The sequence below is a fragment of the Daucus carota genome, chromosome 2 (genome assembly GCF_001625215.2).
Source record: "Daucus carota subsp. sativus chromosome 2, DH1 v3.0, whole genome shotgun sequence".
NCBI lineage: Eukaryota > Viridiplantae > Streptophyta > Magnoliopsida > Apiales > Apiaceae > Daucus > Daucus carota.
The window spans coordinates 48,284,981-48,299,562 of NC_030382.2; the positions used below are offsets into that span (position 1 = coordinate 48,284,981).

General features: G+C 35.0%; 3 protein-coding genes across 3 annotated transcripts; 2 read left to right on the forward strand and 1 right to left on the reverse strand.

Annotated features, from left to right (window-relative positions):
• Positions 1–1,436: 1,436 nt before the first annotated feature.
• On the forward strand, positions 1,437–2,747 carry LOC108205826 (reticulon-like protein B9). The gene is made up of 5 exons (XM_017375917.2): positions 1,437–1,596; positions 1,707–1,887; positions 1,977–2,106; positions 2,201–2,270; positions 2,356–2,747. Exons 1-5 carry the CDS (start codon positions 1,497–1,499, stop codon positions 2,523–2,525), a joined length of 651 nt encoding a protein of 216 aa, XP_017231406.1. The 5' UTR covers positions 1,437–1,496; the 3' UTR covers positions 2,526–2,747.
• On the reverse strand, positions 2,724–8,148 carry LOC108205825 (uncharacterized). Its single transcript, XM_017375916.2, has 12 exons — positions 7,903–8,148; positions 7,526–7,624; positions 7,363–7,447; positions 6,506–6,575; positions 6,243–6,303; positions 6,086–6,139; positions 5,212–5,368; positions 5,031–5,127; positions 4,176–4,285; positions 3,616–3,722; positions 3,282–3,392; positions 2,724–3,191 (listed from the first exon to the last, which is right to left on the reverse strand). Exons 1-12 carry the CDS (start codon positions 7,990–7,992, stop codon positions 3,075–3,077), a joined length of 1,158 nt encoding a protein of 385 aa, XP_017231405.1. The 5' UTR covers positions 7,993–8,148; the 3' UTR covers positions 2,724–3,074.
• Positions 8,149–9,575: 1,427 nt separating this feature from the next.
• LOC108205813 (receptor protein kinase-like protein ZAR1) lies at positions 9,576–12,501 on the forward strand. Its single transcript, XM_017375898.2, has 2 exons — positions 9,576–11,276; positions 11,407–12,501. Exons 1-2 carry the CDS (start codon positions 9,812–9,814, stop codon positions 12,075–12,077), a joined length of 2,136 nt encoding a protein of 711 aa, XP_017231387.1. The 5' UTR covers positions 9,576–9,811; the 3' UTR covers positions 12,078–12,501.
• Positions 12,502–14,582: the final 2,081 nt, after the last annotated feature.

Sequence of the window (14,582 nt, forward strand, 5' to 3'; positions counted from 1 at the left end):
TTGACTCAATTCCGTCTACATTAACTGTTATCTTTAACATGAAAAGAGATAGAAACATGGAGGATTTATTTGAATTTGTATTACATCTTTAAATAATTAATAGCAATCTGGAAGAAATTTGGTTAAAAAGATGGAAGATAATATGAATTTAAAATTTAGAGGTGTGCATAATATGATAAGAATCATAATTTGAGACTAAATCCAAAAAATGTCCAAAATAAGGGATATAAAGTACTGATTACTCGTAATAAACAATAACGTTCACATCTTTTATACTGGTGCAAAATCGCCTGTACTCGTAATAACCAGTCATTTTAAGCAACAAGCAGCATTTCTATTTCGGGTCTATCCAACCAAATTCACATGTTAGATTGCACAATATTCCCAAAACACCCCACTCTTCTCGCCTGCCCATATATTCAGACAAATTGCATGCTCCAAAATCTAATAAAGGCCATCTGAAATCACGGTGGCAGCCGTGGCTATGGCTTCCAACAACAAAGCAAGCATCAAAACCGCCCTCGTCGCCGCAACCCTGGTGCTATTACTGGCCACACCATCGCATGCAGAGACTCTGTCCTTGTTCGACAGGTGGGCATCCAGAATCAGCAGGAGCTTGTTCCCCAGGGTAGAGGTGACTCTGTTCAATGAATCAGAGGACAAGGTGCTCTACATGTGTAGCTTTGGCAGCGAAGACGAAAGATCATTGCAGGTGCTCGAGGGAGGGCAGCAATACAGCTGGAGCTTCACACAATTTGGATTCCCTTTGCATTGGTGTTATTTGTATGTGGATGAGAAAAGGCATGGTTTCTTTTGGGCGTATGGTGTGAGATCAAGGTGCATCAAGTGCTTTTGGAAAGTGGGAAAGTACCCTTTTCTGTACAGGAGTGATCGGAATAGATGGGAACGCCAGCAGTTATTTCCGCCGCAGAATCTTAAATTTAATCTCACTCTGCCCGGTGGAGCTAGTTCTTGAATCAAGATAGAGAGAATGTAGCCATGGAGATGCATTCAAGGAGAGATGATGGAGACCTTATTTTTATTATGATGTCGATGGTTTTTTTTTTTTTTTTGCAATTGTGAATCATTTGTAATACATTTGCACACTTTTTTTTTTCTTCGTGAAATTATTGATTTCAGGATATTGTAACTTGTGATCTTGGGCCCTTTGGCAAATTCTGGTTTTTTGCAGTACAAGTATAATCTTGTCTAAATGAATTTTTCATGCATGCTCTCTGTCTTAAATTTTGATTCTTTAGTTTTGTAGTGAATACTGGTTGCATAAATGATGATAAAGAATTACAACTTACAAATCTTGGAAGCCATGCTAAAGTCATTCTTTTCTTGACCCTTGTATTCAGCTAACAGTTATCTTGGTTAATAATCTTAACAAAAGTGAAAACTCCACCTATTATATAAACTTGACATAGTGCATGAGACCATGATAGATACTCACATACATATTACCAATTGTCATCATCAATTTCATATTAGCAATGCCGATCTATACCTCTGATTCCGATGATCAACCTGCAACGACGACGAGATTATTCGGCCGTGAAAGACCCATGCACGCTATACTCGGTGGAGGAAAAGGTAACAATGGACAGCCAAATCTTTTGTAGTCGGAAAAGAGCTAACAGGATCAAATGAGGCAAGCGAAAATTTTCCATTTTTATTGACATTAAGATTGATTTGGATTGCAGTTGCTGACATTCTGTTGTGGAAGAACAAGAACTTATCGGCTGCTCTGCTGATTGTGTTCACGCTCATTTGGTTTTTATTCGAAGTTGTGGAGTATAACTTTGTTTCACTTCTATGTCACATCTTCATTATCCTTATGATCACTCTCTTCGTCTGGTATACAGGGGCAGGATTCGCCAACTGGTGACTTTCTTCTATCCCACATTCAATTTACTAACTAAATACCAACTTTGCATTCCATTCATCCTATTTCCAAATGTCATTTAAAACAGGGATCGTCCGAATGTCCGCGATTTCACAATACCAGAGTCTTCTGTGAGATGGTTATTCACAAAATTCAACAAATTCCTGTTGAGATTCTATGATATTTCTACTGGACAAGACTTCACCAAGTTCTTTCTGGTATTTGAAACTTTTGCTTTATACCCCCAAACATCAGTTTATTTTCCAGGGGATGAATTTCTGATATATAGTTGAATTGGTAATTCACATGCAGGTCATTGCCCTACTGTGGGTGCTCTCGGTTATTGGAAATTATTTTAGTTCTATTAACCTATTATATCTTGGTAAGCTTACAATCTAACACAAACACTCATTGTAAGATACCATTTTGTTATCTAACTATCACATGTCATATATTTATGTATATAGGCTTTCTCAGTCTGGAAACTCTACCATTTTTGTATGAGAAGTATGAGAGGGAGGTGGATTACCTTGCAAGCAAAGGGAATAGAGATGCCAAGAAACTCTACAAGAAATTTGATGCCAAGGTCTTGAACAAGATTCCTCGAGGGCCAGTAAAGGAGAAGAAGTTCAGATAATCACATATGGAATGGAATTTCAACAAGCATATTACTACATTACAAATACAGTATACATAAACATCTGTTGATTTGATTATTGGTGTAAAAATTAATGAACCAAATTGGTGAAGCTTTGCCTCTGGTGAGACTATGATTTGGCAAAGCTTCAGGAAAAGCAATATAACTTTTTTAAGAAAGTAAAATACATATATGCAATGAAAGGAACAAACCGTTTATTTGTGTATGGGGGTTGATCAACTGCACCAAAGAACTGTACTTTTCAACAGATGTCAAGTAGCATAAAATTAGAATGCCAAAAAGTTTACAAGGCACTACACAAGAGGTAAACACGCCCTAGATGAGTATAAAGTGCCCTTATCAGTTATAATGACATACGAAAATCTAAGGCTAAACGATAAACCATCCCCACAATTGGCTAGTTCATATCAACTTCACATCACAGGAATAACGACGTGAAAGCATGTGTTCCCAAACTTCGGTCTTTTTAGAAATTGAAAGATAACTCAATGTAAGCATCTTTCCTAATATATTGCAGTAGCACACATTTTACATTCCTCTGCTATTTCTGATCTCAGTTGATGATACATCCATTCTGAATTTTTCTGCTGGTATTGATATAAACATATCCCTTAACTCCTCCGGAATGTTAATATCTTCAAGAACCTACACGCAATTTACAAATTATTATATAATGCATATTTTATAAAGCAAGCACAATAAAAAAAATTCTAAGCTTCAATATAGGAGCCTAACCATAAAAGCACCATCCACATTTCGACCACCTACGAGGAAAGTAGATCCTGTGTTTTTGCAGCCAAGCAAGATCTCTAGCATTTTGTCATAATCACCACCATAATACTTGGGCTGGGTAAACATTAATAATAGTTTTCACTTTGTCAGAACCAGCTGTGGTTAGTTCAAAAAATTTCATAATGCTGTCTAAACTCTCTATTCGTGACATTGTATGCCTTACAATAACTTTATCAATATAGAGACCTACATCTTTATCAATGCCTTCTCTTTTCTATTTAGTATTTACTGAAGGTTGCTTATAACAGAATAATATCAATAATTTGGTAATCCTTACATTGACAAGCCTCACTGCTGTATCTGCACCGATTACAAAAGCACTGCCAGGAAAAAGTTCTGCTTTCTTATAAAAGTAAGGCTGAGTGGAAATGATCACAGTCTTTCCTGCATTGCCCATGTGAAGAAGCCACAGTAGTTTACTTTACATAATCAAAACAAATTGATAACCAGCTAGGTTCAAGAACCTTATTGAATGCATAAGCCCAATTGCAATAACAAGAGGAGAAATGAACTAATTTTAATTACTTGCATAAACGATGAAAGAAGTCATATTTTTTTTTTGAAAACATATTCTAAATCAAACATCATACTCCCAATAAATAGTATGTACAAACTCTATATAAACTCTATTATCTCTCGTACCCATTTTCTTAACAAATCTCTATCATAGAAAATTTGCCCTTTTTTGTTTTTTTTTAAAAAGATCTTCTCTTCTACATCCATTGTTTCCTGTAAATTCATTCATTCCATTCAATTTTCTCCAGCCAACACTACATAACTTACACTAAAGTATGCATTAAAATATTCTTTTACATTATACTTAAAGGATAAGCTCACCAACTTTTTGAAACTGCTCAACACGATTTTTTATTTGAGAGACAGTCAAAGGAGGTTTGTCCGCATTTATAGCTGATATCTCAAAGCATGGATATCCATTACCACAGATGCTGCATATACGAAATCCATAGTGAGATCTTGAGAAGCATTATCTATAGGTTACATGACAAATGTACCAATTCGTCTTTTGAACTATGGTGAAGAACGGATATTTGCACTTTGAATGTCCAGGATAAACTCTAGAACTAATCATAACACGCATATATCTTGAGTGAAAAAATGCACATGTTCATTGTCATCACTTAGCTACGCCATCGACCAAACAAGATCAATATGAATTGATTAGCACTGAGATCCCATCCGTTATTAACCTCTACCTAACAGGAATTAGTAATCAACCCCTAACTAATAACTACTTGAATAATTTATCAGAACCTGCAAAGTAAAAACAATAATTTATCACATTTTAACATATTGAAGCCCCATTGTTCAAGAGGTATTGTGCAACATGATCAGGTGACAACTATGTCTGTACAAATAAGCACTCTCAAATGCAGTTGAACTGTTAAAAAATTATTCACCAAGGCAAAAGGCATTGGGAACTATATATTGTCTTCCGGTCTTGTATAGATATAAAAGGAGTGATAAGTATTTTACACCTTTTACTCCAAATTCATATCACATAGCAGTTTTGTTTACAAACACAACTTTATATTTTTGGAAAGAGGATAGTGTACAGATGCAAATCATGTTTTGTACTTGAGAAATAAGAATACACGTGAGGTTTCCATGTTTCTATCCACTTCAGCAAAGTTAAAGCACGACACTGTCAGCTTTTAGGAATAAGCTACATACCTAGTAGCTACTTCCAGGAGTTTCAGATGACCATCATGTAGAGGATTAAATGAACCAGGTAGAATAATTCTTCTTTCTACGTTTGAAGCATCTTTCTCTGCAAAATATATCCTTCACATTGAACCATAAATAAATAGTATATTTATTGATATGTGGTATCCTACCCATTGCTACAACATACCACTGGAAAATGGATAAACCTTGAAGCATATTTGCCCATCTATAAGCTGTTGTAATTCTTCATCTTCTTGAAATTGCTTCTCAAGGTTGTCAGGAACTTCAGAATCAGTCAACTCAGATCCAATTGTTATCGGAATTTCGCAAGCATTTCCAATTGCCTGGCACCATGAATGCTAATTAATAAAACTGCAGCAAAGGTGAAAGAATAAAAATCTACATTTAATAAAGACCTAGACCATGTCATAGTAATGCCTCAACTTGTCAACAAGTGGGGTTTGTTGTGCACTTGTACTATATGAACTTATGAAGGCTCTCACTGAAGCGAGTCAATGCTAATACAGCATACATTTACCATGTACTCATAAAATATATCAATTCGCTTAACAGTTTAGTGTATGACAACAAGATCAAGTATAATATTAACCATTAGTAAATAAGTTCATAACTACCCGTGGTATATTATTTCTAAATATCTAGAAAAAAGAATTTAACCATTGCTTAGAAAGCAACCAAAAATGAAGCTCAATCAGCTTTAGGATTAAGAAAGATATTCATGATGCCATAGACAAAAATAATTCAGTATAGTAACGAAATTAAGGTAGGTGTTAATTTTGTATTAACATAAAGGGCATGAAAGTGATTACATATGCAACAGAGCAAAGAAAACCTAGAGTGTTCACATCCATTACACTCCTAAAGAGTGGTTAAACTTTGGCACACACAGAGATCAGTGTTAAACTAGAAAAGAAAATGGTATAGAGCACTGTTATTAAGGAGAAGTAAAAAGTGGAGCATAGCATAATCAAGAAGTTCTTCTACACAAATAATGGTGTATTGATCAGCTATAGATCCTAGCATCTACATCTACAACAGACCTTAAGTAAAACCAGGCTTGAAACTCTTTCTTCTTGTTCTCGAGTTCGCAAGCCCTAAAACAGCATAAGAGGCAGCTTCGTTTAAGTATTTGAATGCTCGACCCCGAGATCTAAAGTATACTACTTCGAAACAAAAAGGAAAAAGGAAAATTAGTACCTTTGACAATGTAACTGAAGATACCGAAAGCCGGCTAGAAGTTCGTGTTGACAAGTGAAACCTGTTGATAAAGCAAGGATTCAAATTAACGATGAGAGAACAGAAAGAACCTTACTACCTTTTGTAAATAGCTTCTTCAAGTTATAATAGGTAGCCTCATTTAAATATCAAAAAATAGTAAAAAATTACAGAAAAACCATGATTCCCTGCTTCCATGTAGGAAATTACTAGTATCATATTGATAAGGGAAAAATAATGAAAACCTGTGATCACCGAGCTTCAGGCGTGTACTAGCCAAAGAACCAGTAAAGCCAACACCAAGAACTGGACAACCTAATAAAAAAAATTAAGAGAAACACTATTATTAGACAATAAGAATCATTTGCTTTATACAAGGGCTGATTGACATATGTTATGACACATCCAGGGTTTTTATGTAAGAGGAGCTGTTAGTTTTTGTAATTATTAAGGAGGTTTAACTTCCAGGATTTGTCACAAGTAGAAGGAAGATAAAACGAATTTTAAGAGCACCTAATATTTAAACATAGAACATATGTTCCTAACTCCCAGGTTACACTATAGTACAACAAATTGCCAATCCAAACTTTAACATTACAGATCGACTTCATTTTGTGTCGAAAGCATATAAAAATTTAGCGGAGACGGAGAGTAACAGGACAACATTCACAATTTCTATAATTTTGACTAAAATGCGGAGTAAGAGCTTAATGGTTCACAGTCATAATATTAAGCAAATATGGCTTCAGATGTATGCACCAAAATGTAACTTGTAAATTTATTATTCAACATCTTGTCATTAGCTTGAAAAAGATCAATAACAAAATTTATTTAGAATAAACTTATGGTCTGTTTAGGAACTTGAATTTAATTTAAAATTCCGGATTTGATCAACTGACATGTTTGGATACACAAAAAAGTGGGATTTAATTTTAATTTGAAATCCAGGAAATTCAAATACTAGTATAAAGCTGAAAATTTGAAATGACACCTCAAATCACGTCATTTGTAATCTATAATTTCAAATGAAATTCAAGTTCCCAAACGCACTTTAATTGAATATCCAAAATTAAAAACAAAACAAAAAAGTAACCGGAAATACCTGGCTTTGAGAGCTTAAGAGCACGATTGTAAGCCAATAAAGCCATCTGCTCAGCAGTTTCCCGACTGCTGAACTGTCTTGGAACCTATAAAATGTTAACACCATATTATTATCATGAGCACATTTATATGAACGATAAAGGAGGAGGAAGTGGTGGACAGACCTGGCCGAGCAATTGAATCATAGACATTCTGGAATATGGAACAGTGACTTCTAGTACGGTACTGGAAGCCCCTGGAACTGACATCAACCAACCCACAACCTATGCCAATTAGAACAAAAGGAAACACGAAAACGCCACGTATTCTGTTAGAGACATTCCTAGCTTAAGATATGCATAACAGAATTTCCCGCCTAGAATTAGTTAGAGCACTACATGTATGCGTATGTATGTCAATTAGGTTAGCTAATTTTAATATGCAGTCAATTTAATACATAATAAATCATATTAAAATCATTCTTTCCAGTTGTTCATTCCTGAGCAAGTTCGACATATACAAATGCATCTATATGTATAGAGAGGGGAGAGAGAGAAGGTACCTGAGAAGCACCGCCGGAAAAGTAGAGGACGGCCTGAGTAGGAGTGGCGTGGATAGCTTCCACTAATCCTTTAATTCCTACGTCCATCATCTATATCTCAATTTTAATCGCAGCAAATTTTCCCCAAATTTGTTACTACCAAATCTAATTAAACGCATAGAGTAACGGGATTTCAAATCTTACGCCGGTCTTCCTACGCTACCTTTCATCAACTAATTAAAAAAACTTTGTGTATTTTCCATAAGGCTGCAGTCTATATTCAATTTTATTTTTTAAATATGCATTCTCACTTTCTCAGATATATTAATTTTGTTTTTTTTTTCAAAATTACACATTAATAAACTTTTTTAATTTATAATTTAAAATTTTACCATCCACTCTCACCCCTATGTATTTTTTTTCACATTTTTATTTTCTTGATGAATAATTAAATTTAGGGAAATCTACAAAACTACCTACCTTTTCTTTTATTGTTTTCAAAAATACTACCTTCCAGAATTATTTTTAAAAATACCTTTTCATAAAAATTTTTTTTCAAAAATACTGTTTGCAACTTTTGCAACCTCATTTGCAACTACAGGCGGCGCCAGCCGTGTTGCAACCTCTTTTGCAACTTCATATATATATATATATATATATATATATATATATATATATATATATATATATATATATATATATATATATATATATATCGATTCCGAAAATGAGGTCGAAAATGACATTTGAAAACCGGAACTTGAAATCAGGAATTGTAATTGCATATATGGTTGCATATGGTATGATTGCATATGGTTGTATTCAGTTGCATATGGTTGCATTCAGTTGATTCTATTGTAATCTAATGGCCCCGCCAGGGGCACACCATACATCTGTTGTTACTTACAGTTTTCAGTTGCATTTAGTTGCAACTGAGGTTGCAAATGAAGTTGCAACCTCATTTGCAACTTTTGCAACCTCATTTACAACTATATATAGTTTTCAGTTGCATTTAGTTGCAACTGAGGTTGCAAATGAAGTTGCAACTGCAGTTGCAAAAGTTGCAACTGCAGTTGCAACTTCATTTGCAACCTCATTTGCAACTTTTGCGACCTCATTTGCAACTTTTGCAACTTACAGTTTTCAGTTGAACTAGTTGCAGTTGCAACAGTTGCAACTTTCCATTTTTTTTTGCAACTTTTGCAAACTCATTTGCAACTTTTGCAACCTCATTTGCAACTTTTACGGCTGCGCCGCCCAAGGTTGCAAAAGTTGCAAATCGTATTTTTGAAAAAAAAATTTATGAAAAAGTATTTTTAAAAACAATGAAAAAGATGGTAGTATTTTTAAAAAAATAATTTTACAGATGTGTATTTTTAAAAAGATCCCTTAAATTTATAAATAAAATATCTTATCTTTTATTATTTTGATATCGTTTAATCTCTGATAATTATATTTATAAAACATAGTGATTAGTTGTAATAATTAAAATAATTTATCGAAATTTGAATCGATTAAATTAAACATCATCTCCAATAAATACAATTAATTTTTATTTAGTTAAATTTGATTCACATTTTTGCAATAATAATAATTATTCTATCATTTCTATCTATATTAACAAAATCGTGAGATTGTATATGCCCAGAGTTATAAAGATTGTCCCAGTAGCATTTATTTATGTTTGTATCATCCCAAGTTCCAATGTAAAGTGTAAACCATCTTTACTCTTTCCACACTTTGCTGTCTTGTCTTCCTCTTGCTACTAGTATTAATTCTTTCACAATTTCTCCATCCTAAACACTCCATATCTTGATCTTGCATTTGTAGATCACTTGCTTTTTTCTTGCTCAGAAAGGTTAGATTTTTCTTAGCCCTCCTATATTTACTATTCACAACGGTCATATTTCTTGCTCTCTCTTTTCTAAAGATGCTAGCTTTGTTTTTGTTCATTTTACTTGTTTTCAACTCACAAAACCCAGTGTATTGTATGAATGATGAAGGGTATGCACTTTTATCATTTAAGCAGTCCATTAGTGAAGACCCAGAAGGGTCACTTACAAACTGGAACACTTCTGATGAAACCCCTTGTTCTTGGAGTGGTGTTACATGTAAAGACCAACAGGTTGTATCTTTAAGTATTCCAAAGAAGAAACTTAAGGGCTTTCTTTCATCTTCTCTGGGCTCTCTTTCCCAGCTCAGGCATGTTAATTTGAGGAATAATAAGTTGTTTGGGAGCTTACCTTTTCAGCTTTTTAGAGCCCAGGGGCTTCAAAGTCTGGTGCTTTATGGAAATTCTTTATCTGGGTCTATACCATTTGATATTGGGAAGCTTAGTTACCTCCAGACTTTAGATTTGTCACATAATTTTTTTAATGGGTCATTACCAGCTTCACTAGTTAAGTGCAAGAGACTGAAAACTCTTGTTCTCAGTCAAAACAACTTTAGTGGCCCTTTGCCTGATGGGTTTGGGACTAGTTTAGCTGCTCTTGAAAAACTCGATATTTCTATTAATAGGTTTAGTGGTAATGTTCCTAGAGATTTAGGAAATCTGACGAAATTGCAAGGAACTGCTGATCTTTCTCGTAATTTGTTCAGTGGATCAATCCCAGCTAGTCTTGGCAACCTTCCTGAGAAGGTTTACATAGATCTTACTTATAACAATCTTACTGGTCCAATACCGCAAACTGGTGCTCTAATTAATAGAGGGCCTACTGCTTTCATTGGAAATCCTGGGCTTTGTGGACCTCCACTGAAAAATCAGTGTGATACAAGTGCAAGTCCACCTTCGTCTATTCCATATTTGCCAAGTGACTTTCCACCACAATATGGTGGCAATGCTGCTGGAAGGGGTGCAAAAAGAAGAGGTCTGAGTAAAGGATCTATAATTGCTATTGTTGTGAGTGATGTTATCGGAATTTGTCTTGTTGGTTTATTGTTGTCCTACTGTTATTCAAAGGTCTGTGGCATGAGAAAAGGTGATAATGGTTATGGTTCTGATAAGAAATGGAAGGGAAAGAGGGAATGTTTGTGCTTCCGGAATGATGAGTCAGAGACCTTATCAGAAAATACGGAGCAATATGATCTTGTACCACTAGATACGCAGTTAGGGTTTGACTTGGAAGAGCTTCTCAAGGCCTCCGCATTTGTGCTAGGGAAGAGTGGGATTGGAATTGTTTATAAAGTTGTGCTTGAAGATGGGAGAACCCTTGCTGTAAGAAGGTTAGGCGAAGGAGGCTCTCAAAGGTTTAAGGAATTTCAAACAGAAGTAAAAGCAATTGGGAAGCTTCGGCATTCTAATATTGTAATGCTTAGAGCCTACTATTGGTCTGTCGACGAGAAGCTGCTCATATATGATTACATTCAAAATGGTAACCTTGCCACAGCAATTGATGGTGAGTCTTTATTTTTTCATATACTAAATGAAGATTTCAAATACTCGGTGTTAATTTTATTTAGTCCAGTCCATTGCTATGTGTCTGCTGATTTTATTAACTTTGTTGCTGTTCTTTAAAATGTCCTCAGCTAAGCCAGGACAGGTTTCTTATACACCTCTCTCGTGGTCTGCTCGATTGAAAATAATGAAAGGAGTTGCCAAAGGATTGGTGTATCTGCATGAATACAGCCCTAAAAAGTATGTACATGGAGACCTGAAGCCGTCTAACATACTGCTTGGACAGAACATGGAAGCCCTTATTTCTGACTTTGGGCTCGGACGGCTTGCTAATATAGCTGGGGGAACCCCTACTCTGGAATCCGATCGAATGCCTTTTGAGAAAATTCAGAAAAAGCAGCAAGACAGTGCACCTCTAGAAGTCATCAAAGTAAACTCTCCTGTGAATATCGATTCATGTTATCAAGCTCCTGAGGCCTTGAAAATGATCAAGCCATCACAGAAGTGGGATGTTTATTCATTTGGGGTTATCCTACTAGAAATGATTACGGGAAGACCACCTATCGTTCAAGTGGACACCACCACAATAGATATTGTTCATTGGATTAGGCTTTGCATCGAGGAGAAGACCCCGTTTTTAGAAGTTTTAGATCCATATTTAACGCAAGATGGCGATAGAGAAGAAGAAATAATCGCCGTTCTGAAAATTGCAATGGCATGCATCCAAAGCAGCCCCGAGAGAAGACCGGCAATGAGGCACGTCTCCGATGCATTGGAAAGAATAGGTGTTCCATCTGAATAATTGCCTTGGAAAGTAAAGCTGTTTCATCTGAATGAACCTTTTTTACACGGCATGAGAAACAGATTCAAATCGATGAATCAAGCGTAGGCACCACTATCTGGCACTAGGAGTCAATTGATGACAGAATTGTAGTACTGAAAGAAGTGTAGATGATGGACTTGTGTAGTGAAAAGATGATTGTAATTTGTAGCATGGAGACAAAAGGGAACAGAGGTTTCGTGAGCTTGTTAGAAGATGTTGCAGGAGTCTTCTGAGTATGCTTTTCATGAGTTTGTTTTACTGTAAAAATTGTATTCATATTGCTCTTCTCCCAGGCGTTTTTGTGTGCACGTTGTATCAATTGTTTATTGTGCTTCTGTAACAAACATTTTAGTTCATGGAAACTTGAAATAAGAAGATAAATGTGAAAAACATTTATATAGTATTGTTGGATGTCTTGATACAGATCAGATACACTGGAATCTGGAGTGAGAACACCATAATGAGCAAAACTACATTGCATTTAAAATCAAATAAAGGTGTACCTGTGACTGTGTGAGGTTATTGCACAAATCTCCCTAAAATAATTGTGGGGCTCTGTGGAAGGAGTTAAGCTAAATACTGCTGGGCTGCTGGGGTATCGCGGTCACTAGCCGTTGCTAACTTCTAGATATGCATCAACCTACCTATCAATAATCAGTAATCATGCATACGCGGAATCTGCTTATGCACAGACTACTCCAATCAAGACATTGCACATTTTGATTTAGTTCATCTTTAAGGCGGAAGCAATTTTTTTCAAATTTTGATATAAATTTAGACTGAACCATCTTTTCATTTCAATAATTTGATCTAAATTTTGGACCAAATTCATATATCAATATTTTTATTCTTCTAACTATCTGTATATAATTATTTTAATCTTTTAACAACAATAAAAGAGTTCATATTAATATTAAACTTAATGTTATGGGGTTGTTTGGGTGAACTTAAAATAAGTGCTTCTTGCTTAAAATAAAAAAATTTAGAAGCAAGTTAAGACTTATAAGTGATCAAAGTGTTCGGGAAATAAGCAGAAACCCTGAAACAAAAGCTAGCATTCCTAACTTTTTACAAGTGCTTCTTGACATTTTACACAAACGGTACAAATAAGTGCTTATAACTTATAAACAGAAGCCTGGCTTTAAAGCCGGAAACAAACACCCCCATGATTATCCGGCAGGATCAAGAAATAATGTATTTGATAGAATCCGAATTTTAATTTATATTATGTTTTCGAAATTTTAGTTAATCGATCAATTAACTAAATATAACAAAAAATAGAATATTAATATTTTATTATTAAAAAAGTTTAGGGCGTTGAATAGTGCACGCCACTGGTCGCCACATACTTCAACAAATTGTGTTGTACAGATAATCTAATAGATTCTGAAACGCATTATTTTTGCCACCTGATTTCTTGTCTCGTCATATTTTTTCGGTGTTCGGTGTCTAAAAGATTGTTCGATTATTGTCCACTCTAACAATTACTCCCTCCGTCCCGATCAATTCTATACGGTTTTATTTTTGGAATGTCCCATCATTCCTATACATTCCCAAAATAATAACTTTTTATAATATAAAACACTACTACATCCACTACATTCTCCCACTATCTCCCTTATATAATAATAAAAACACTATTACACCCACTATTTTACTCTACTATCTCAAATCTATTATTAAAAAATATGTAGATCCCACCACTTTACCCATTTTCCATCTAACTTTACTCATTTCTTACATTTTTTCTTAGTCTCCGTGTCCGATCCCAATGTATATAATTCATTGGGACGGAGGGAGTATTAAAATTTTAAATGATCGATCATTATATCGATGATTATGATATTATGAATCTGTGTCCGTTATTCTGTATGACATAACTAAAGGAAAGAAATGGTTCACGTGCAGGCTAATAATTAGAGGTAAAGCGAAAGACAAAAATGATAGTACACAGCTAATACTCATGGAATTAGGTAGCTAGCTGGGATTGTAGCCTTTGGTCTACAAAAGAAGCAACCGGTAAATAAAGCTCCATGCTTGTTGTCTATGGCAGCGTGTACAAATGCTTGGTCTTTCAAAGTAGGCTGCATGGAATGGTGGGGGGCCGTGGGGGCCTTGAACAACCTTATTTTTCTCCAAGGGGTTCGATTGGCAATTAATTTGTTTTTCTTTTCAATGAAAGATTGGTGGATTATTTTGTCTGTTTACCGTATTTGACTATATATTGTGGTAGCCGTATAATTTTTTGGAATGTATATGTAAATTTTCAAACTTCACGCAGCTAGGGATAGGATGAGTCACCAGTGTAGCTTAATTGAAACAAACGTCAATCATGCCAGAACTTAACACTACAAGGAAGAACAGTGAATGGAGATATCTAGCATATACTTGTGTTGGAGAAGTCTTTAGTACTGTGTCACAAAAAATTGACAAACTTGCATACTTGGCACTTGGGCAAAATGGAAATTACAACTGATCAGATCT

Bases quoted from the DNA above. Each gene is read 5' to 3' on its own strand.
- LOC108205826 (XM_017375917.2), top strand. From the start codon at position 1,497: ATGCCGATCTATACCTCTGATTCCGATGATCAACCTGCAACGACGACG. The intron at 1,597-1,706 runs GTAACAATGGAC...TTTGGATTGCAG, and splicing joins TATACTCGGTGGAGGAAAAG to TTGCTGACATTCTGTTGTGG. The intron at 1,888-1,976 runs GTGACTTTCTTC...CATTTAAAACAG, and splicing joins GGGGCAGGATTCGCCAACTG to GGATCGTCCGAATGTCCGCG.
- LOC108205825 (XM_017375916.2), bottom strand. From the start codon at position 7,992: ATGATGGACGTAGGAATTAAAGGATTAGTGGAAGCTATCCACGCCACT. The intron at 7,625-7,902 runs GTACCTTCTCTC...TAATTGGCATAG, and splicing joins TTTCCGGCGGTGCTTCTCAG to GTTGTGGGTTGGTTGATGTC. The intron at 4,286-5,030 runs GTATGTAGCTTA...TCGTATATGCAG, and splicing joins CTCCTGGAAGTAGCTACTAG to CATCTGTGGTAATGGATATC.
- LOC108205813 (XM_017375898.2), top strand. From the start codon at position 9,812: ATGCTAGCTTTGTTTTTGTTCATTTTACTTGTTTTCAACTCACAAAAC. The intron at 11,277-11,406 runs GTGAGTCTTTAT...AAATGTCCTCAG, and splicing joins CCTTGCCACAGCAATTGATG to CTAAGCCAGGACAGGTTTCT.